This window comes from Salvia hispanica, chromosome 5 (genome assembly GCF_023119035.1).
Source record: "Salvia hispanica cultivar TCC Black 2014 chromosome 5, UniMelb_Shisp_WGS_1.0, whole genome shotgun sequence".
In the NCBI taxonomy this organism is placed as follows: domain Eukaryota; kingdom Viridiplantae; phylum Streptophyta; class Magnoliopsida; order Lamiales; family Lamiaceae; genus Salvia; species Salvia hispanica.
The window spans coordinates 7,679,394-7,686,409 of NC_062969.1; the positions used below are offsets into that span (position 1 = coordinate 7,679,394).

The window sequence follows — 7,016 nt, forward strand, 5'->3', positions numbered from 1 at the left end:
AAAGTTGTGATTAACTTGATTACGCTCATTATAGTTATAAATGTTCAACGAAAAAACACTTGAATCAAGATTTCATTTTATTGCAAAGTCAGAAAGAAAAGTGTTTGCTTGCAACCACTCTTTGTTGTGACATCCTAACTATAACAAAAGCTCCCTCCTTTAATCACTCATTAATGGCATTTATAAATTGGTGATTAATTCCCTAATTCCGCACTGAAAAGGTATCACATTTCAGCTTTTGTTAATATATATTTTTTCTGTTGATTCAGAAATGAGGAATCTGAGATGGGCTTTGATAATGTGTTTCTTTCTTGAATCTTCTTTGAGGGCTGAAACTTTCAAGCTCAAGAGGAGTCAGAAAACCGAGAGAATCTCTGGTAAGAATGTGTTTCAGCATCACCGACGTCGTTTTGTATCCAAATGACAAAGATTGATGTATGACATATTTTAAAATATATTATCAGGAAGTGCTGGTGATGTCTTGGAAGATGATCCAGTGGGAAGGCTAAAAGTGTTTGTGTACAAACTCCCTAGCAAATACAACAAGAAGATGGTAGAAAAGGAGGAGAGATGCCTCCACCATATGTTTGCAGCTGAGATATACATGCACCGTTTCCTCTTATCCAGCCCCGTCCGCACTCTCAATCCCCAAGAAGCCGACTGGTTCTACGTCCCCGTCTACACAACCTGCGACCTCACCAGAGACGGCCTCCCCTTGCCCTTCAAGTCGCCCCGCGTCATGAGGAGCGCCATCCAACTCATTTCCACCACCTCGCCTTATTGGAACCGGACCCAAGGCGCCGACCACTTCTTCATCGTGCCCCACGACTTTGGCGCCTGCTTCCACTATCAAGTAAGATAATAGGAGTACATGTTAGAAAATGTGCAAACAATATATAAGTGCAATATTTGCTTTATTGGTCCCAAATTGGGTGGGTATTATTATACTAAGAGTGAACTACAAAAATGGTCCCTGGATTATGGGTTTATCTCGCCCATAGTCCCTGGACTTTAAAAATATCGTCAGTAGTCCCTGGACTAAGGGTTTATCTCGAAATTGGTCATTTTGGCTTTTTTTGGTACGAAAATACCCTTTGATATTATTTTGGGGGGTTTGGGCAATTTGGTCTTTTAACATTTTAAATATGATATTATTTTAGTTATGTACTAACTTTGATATTATTTCAAAATTATCATTCTTCTTCCATTTTGTTATCCTTCACTGAATTTTTTTTTATTTCAATATTAGATTTAATTATATAAAATTAAATTTAATATTTAGATTTTTAAATATCAATAAATTTTTTTAATGAAAACTATTAATTCATGGATACTATAAATATTGATTAAAACTATTAATTTTTGTTATTTAACATAATATTCAATTGAATTGAAGAAGTACAGAAAAATAATATTAATCATGATGGAAAAATAAGAGTTATTCTATTTAGCCTCCGTTCGGTTGTTATAATTGCTTGTGATTAAATATTATGAAGTTGACTAAAAATTTGATCCTACTTAAAATTTTATATAGGAGTATTTTTGTTGAAATTTTCTAGTAAATTTTGATTGTTTTCAAATTAATAAACGATAATTATATTAGTCTTACATTAGATGCATATTTATTTCAGAATAAATTGTGTTATATAATCTATTTATGATTAAAGCTACTCCCTCCGTCCCACGTTACTTGAGTCACTTCTTTTTTGCACTCGTTTTGAAAAAATAATAATAAATAATTAAAGTGAAGAGAAAATAAAGTAAAAAAAAAATAATATAGTTAAGACTCTTCTCTACATTATTATCTCTCTTACTTTTTTTCTCTCCATTTTAACTATTTATTATTATTTTTCCAAAACGAGTGCAAAAAAGAAATGACTCAAGTAACGTGAGACAGAGAGAGTATTAAATATTGATTAAAACTAAGGCATTGTCATACCTTATTGATTACATAGTATTATACACTATCAAATATTGATTATAACTATTAATTTTTGCTATTTAATAATTTTTATAATTAAAAAATTTATTGATATTTAAAAATTAAAATTTAAAATTTTATAAAATTAAATCTAATATTGAAATAAAGAAACAAAGTGAAGGATAAAAAAAGGGAAAAAGGATGATAAATTTGAAATAATATCAAAGTTAGTACATAACTAAAATAATATCAGATTTAAAATGTTAAAAGTGTAAAAAGACTAAATTGCCCAAACCCCCAAAATAATATCAAAGGGTATTTTCGTACCAAAAAAAGCTAAAAGGACCAATTTCGAGATAAACCCTTAGTCCAGGGACTACTGGCGATATTTTTAAAGTCCAGGGACTATGGGCGAGATAAACCCATAGTCCAGGGACCATTTTTGTAGTTCACTCTTATACTAATATAGAATTTGAGTGTGCATTGCTAACCCTTACAGTAACTATCCTGACATTTACAGGAGGACATAGCGGTGGAGAGGGGGATTCTTCCGTTGCTAGAGCGTGCCACGTTGGTTCAAACGTTTGGACAACGGAACCACGTGTGCCAAAGGGAGGGCTCGATCACGATCCCGCCCTACGCTCCCCCACAAAAAATGCAAACCCATGTGATCCCTCCCACGACTCCTCGAGCCATCTTCGTCTACTTCCGCGGTCTGTTTTATGACGCGGGGAATGACCCTCAAGGCGGATACTACGCACGAGGGGCGCGAGCATCGGTGTGGGAGAACTTCAAAAACAACCCTCTGTTCGACATTTCAACAGAGCACACTCCCACCTACTACGAGGACATGCAGCGAGCCATCTTCTGCCTCTGCCCTCTCGGGTGGGCGCCCTGGAGCCCGCGCCTCGTAGAGGCCGTGGTCTTCGGGTGCATCCCCGTTATCATCGCGGACCACATTGTCCTCCCCTTCGCGGACGCCATCCCGTGGGAGGACATCGGAGTCTTCGTCCACGAAAGAGACGTACCTAAGCTCGACACGATCCTCACCACAATCCCCATTGATGTGATATTGAGGAAACAGCGGCTGCTCGCCAATCCATCCATGAAACAGGCCATGTTGTTCCCGCAGCCTGCTCAGCCAGGAGATGCTTTCCATCAGATCTTGAATGGACTTGCTCGTAAGCTGCCCCACCGTGACGACGTCTTCTTGAAGCCTGGGGAGCCCTTCTTGAACTGGACCGCGGGGCCCCTCGCCGACCTTAAACCGTGGTAGCTAGCCAATGTTTCCAATCCCATATGCGACTAAAAACTATATGCGAATAGGAGTCTCATTTGAATTATGTGTGAGTTTTAATAATATATATAAAAGTGAGTTAGAAAAAGATATTGAATGTGTCACATTTTTATATAATTAATTTTATAATAGAATGTGAGTGGAAAGATATAGTTGAATGTACCTATCTACTATTGATTAAGTTATGATTGATAATTGGAATGGAGGGACAATGATATGGTACTAGCTACAATAAATGTAGGAGCAGTATATATTATGTGTATCTTATATTAAAAATTGTGATGAAATTCTCTAAATAGATCTATGATTTATAATAAATGTACATATATGAAATGTGAAAGGTCTGAAACATAAAATTTGATATTGACTTATTTCAAAAATTACAAAATTTTACTAATATACTTATTCTTCTATACTTAATTTTTTGTTATGCACATTTATCCCTATTATACGTACTCCAATTTTCATTTCAGATAGTATATTATCATAAACGTGCACGTGCATTGATTTATTCCCAAATTTATAGATTTGTTAGCAATTTTTCTATAATTAATTGTGTTATACCCATATATGATTATTATTTATATAATGAAATATGAAACCGTTGTCACAAAATTGGAAAAAAATTAATAAAATTAAAGGACCGTGTGTGGAACACTAGTAATTAAGTACTATTTAAATGGAGTGTCCTACATTCAACTGTCGTATTTTTTAAATCAATGACTTTCTCATTAACGGTTATGAGCTTAGGTATAAAAAATTTGCGCAATCTCCTCTTCATTTTTAGCCTTTTCACATATTTAATTTTAGTTTATCTTCCAAATGACTACCACAAATCCATATTCTCTGTTCCTTTGGTAGAGCCCCAGACAAATACAAATTTCAACCACGTCATTTTCGGTATCATAGGGTCCAAGAAGACATTGCATTATAGGAAAGAGTACGTAGAGTCATGGTGGAGGCCTAATGTGACACGTGGAGTTTTGTACATGGACGAGGCTCCAACAGGAGACCTTATGCCTTGGTCCGACGCCTTGCCCCCCTTTAGGGTCTCGGACAATCTAACGAAGTTATTGCAAGAGACCAAGCCACGGTTCCCAAAAAATATGCGCATGGTCCACGGGATCATGGAGGTGGTGCGGGAGATGCGCGATGCGAACATTAGGTGGATCGTGATGGGGGACGACGACTCTATTTTTTTCGTGGAGAATATGATCGACGTTCTTAGAGGATTCGATCATCGGAAGTACTACTATATTGGGGGGCAATCAGAGTTCATCATAGCCAATTTTTGGTACTCCTTTAACACAGGTTATGGCGGGGCTGGATTTATTTTAAGCTATCCTCTTGCAAAAGCTCTTGCAAGTGATATGGAGAATTGTCTAAGACGATATACTCAACTTGTCGCATCTGATACTCATACTATGTGTTGTATTGCTGATATTGGTGTCAATCTAACTCCTCTCAAAGGATTTCATCAGGTATTATAATTAATATGTTGTACATTATATTTATAGCACTCTAATATCTTATTTATTGCACATTAATATCCTTTTGGCAGATCGATTTACGCGGCGACCTCTCTGAATTTTTATCCTCACATCCAAAATTTCCTCTACTCTCACTACATCATTTAGACTTGGTAGAACCAATATTCCCGGGCATGGACCGTTACCAGTCCTTACGCCACCTCATGGAGGCGGCGACTGCTGATCAGTCCCGTATGCTGCAGCAGACCATTTGCTACAATAGGGAGAGCAATTGGTCCTTGTCCATTTCATGGGGCTACTCCGCCCACATATACCAGGCAATCATGCCTCGAAGCGTCCTGCAAAAGCCCCTCGAGACATTCCTGCCATTGAAGGCCAGACCCGCACGACCGTTTTATATGTTCGATACGAGATTACCCTATAATGATTCATGTCATGCCCCCCATGTTTTCTTCTTTGAGAAACTAGACAAGGTCTCAATGGGAATCCTCGCCACCTACTCTCGAGCCAAGCCTCGAGGCCTACCGCCTTGCTCTCTAACTTCTCAATATAAACCAGATCTCATCTCCCAAATCACTGTCCTTTCCCCCCCAAATAAGCGGAAAGAGGTAAATGTGTGTTTTTTTTTTAATAGATTATACATTTGATAATTCACCTAAATTTCATTTTCATCTTTTATTCTATTTTTAACTATTGTTTTCTATCTTTAATTGTTAGATGGATCGATGCGAATGTTGTGATGTTGTTGGCGTGGGTGGCACTGGCACATCTGTAGAAGTCAAGTTGAGGGAATGCAGGGTGAATGAAGTTATTGCTTAATCTAATTGTATTATAGCACCAAATATTACTACTCTTATTATGAAAATTTTATCTATAAGATCGATTACACCGTATAAGAATTTTATTTGTTTTTAATGCTATTTGAGCAGTGTTACAAATGCTAATCTATTCACTTCTTCAAATCTAATGAAACTTTAAAATCATAAAACAAGGCTAGAAGCAGTCCCTATTACATGTCATTATCGTATCATTAGTGGATTGAATATTGTACTTATTTTAAGAAACATCTACATGTGCATTGAATATGTTCCCAAATTTATGAGATTTGATAGTAATTTCTTCTATACTTCAAATATTTTATATAAATGTATGACTATTATTATTATTTGTATAGTAAAATTATTCTTCATCTGAAATAATTGTCTCAAAATTGGAATAACATGAATAATTAAAGGTTTGTGTGTGGACAACTAGTAGTAATTTGAAGATAGGTGCAAGAAATGTGTGCAAACTCCTCTTCATTTTTTGGCATTATTACATGTTTTATCTTTGTTTCCCTTCCCAATGATTACAACAAATCCAAATTCTTTGTGCCCATGTTAGTATGTTAGAGCCCTAGACAAATTTCAACCACATCATTTTTGGACTTCTAGGGCCCGAGAAGGCGTGGCATGATAGAAAACACTATATAAAGAGTCGTGGTGGAGGCCTAATGTGACACGTGGAGTTTTGTACTTGGATGAGGCCCCCATAGGGGAGATCATGCCTTGATCTGACGCCTCGCCACCTGTTAGGGTCTCAGACGACCTAACGAAGTTCTTGCAAGAGACAAATGCACGAGCCCCAATAATGATCTGCATGGTAGACGGGATCATGGAGGTGGTGTAGGAGATGCACGAGCACGACACGATCCTTAGGTGGGTCATGCTGGGGGTCGACGACTCTCTATTTTCTTCATGGAGAACATGGTTAATATTTTGGTGGATTTGACCATCGAAAGTACTATTATATTGGGGGGGAACTCGGAATATATCATGTCCAATTATTGGTTCTCCTTTATTAGAATGTGAGTGGAAAGAGGTAGTGGAGGTAATACTTGGCTAGGAACTAGGATACTTCATTTATGATTGATAATTAGAATTGCGTAAGATGGTTGATAATTGGAACGGAGGGACTATTAATACACTATAATAACGTGGTGTTCGGTTTCCTAGATAAAATAATGCCAAGATATAATCTAAGATTGAGTTGTGAGATTATTTTAGTCATAGGAGGTTAGCTATGACTAATTATCCCATGATTATCCATCTAGAATTGAGCTGTGAGATTGAATCTCATGAACCAAAATGATACGCTCGGATTTTGCACTGTTTTAAAGCCTTAATTTGGTCAGTTTTTGATGTCAAAATCACAATTCATGTACATATTTTGCATATTTTATCTAGTTTGGTATTTTGACGTGTTTTGTGAGAAATGTGCATATATGAGCCAAAAAAGAAAGTAAAAAGTCGAAGTTGGAAATCTGAAG

The 7,016-nt window shown here is 36.7% G+C and overlaps 3 protein-coding genes across 3 annotated transcripts; all 3 read left to right on the top strand.

The window, feature by feature from the left end:
* Positions 1-231: 231 nt before the first annotated feature.
* LOC125188977 (probable beta-1,4-xylosyltransferase IRX10L) lies at positions 232-3,310 on the top strand. Its single transcript, XM_048086115.1, has 3 exons — positions 232-377; positions 465-853; positions 2,442-3,310. Exons 1-3 carry the CDS (start codon positions 272-274, stop codon positions 3,195-3,197), a joined length of 1,251 nt encoding a protein of 416 aa, XP_047942072.1. The 5' UTR covers positions 232-271; the 3' UTR covers positions 3,198-3,310.
* Positions 3,311-4,207: 897 nt separating this feature from the next.
* On the top strand, positions 4,208-4,708 carry LOC125189320. The gene has a single exon (XM_048086607.1). The coding sequence runs from the start codon at positions 4,208-4,210 to the stop codon at positions 4,706-4,708; it is 501 nt and encodes a 166-aa protein (XP_047942564.1).
* Positions 4,709-4,908: 200 nt separating this feature from the next.
* LOC125188979 lies at positions 4,909-5,537 on the top strand. Its single transcript, XM_048086118.1, has 2 exons — positions 4,909-5,316; positions 5,426-5,537. The coding sequence occupies exons 1-2, from the start codon at positions 4,912-4,914 to the stop codon at positions 5,525-5,527; spliced, it is 507 nt and encodes a 168-aa protein (XP_047942075.1). The 5' UTR covers positions 4,909-4,911; the 3' UTR covers positions 5,528-5,537.
* The last annotated feature ends 1,479 nt before the right edge of the window (positions 5,538-7,016 follow it).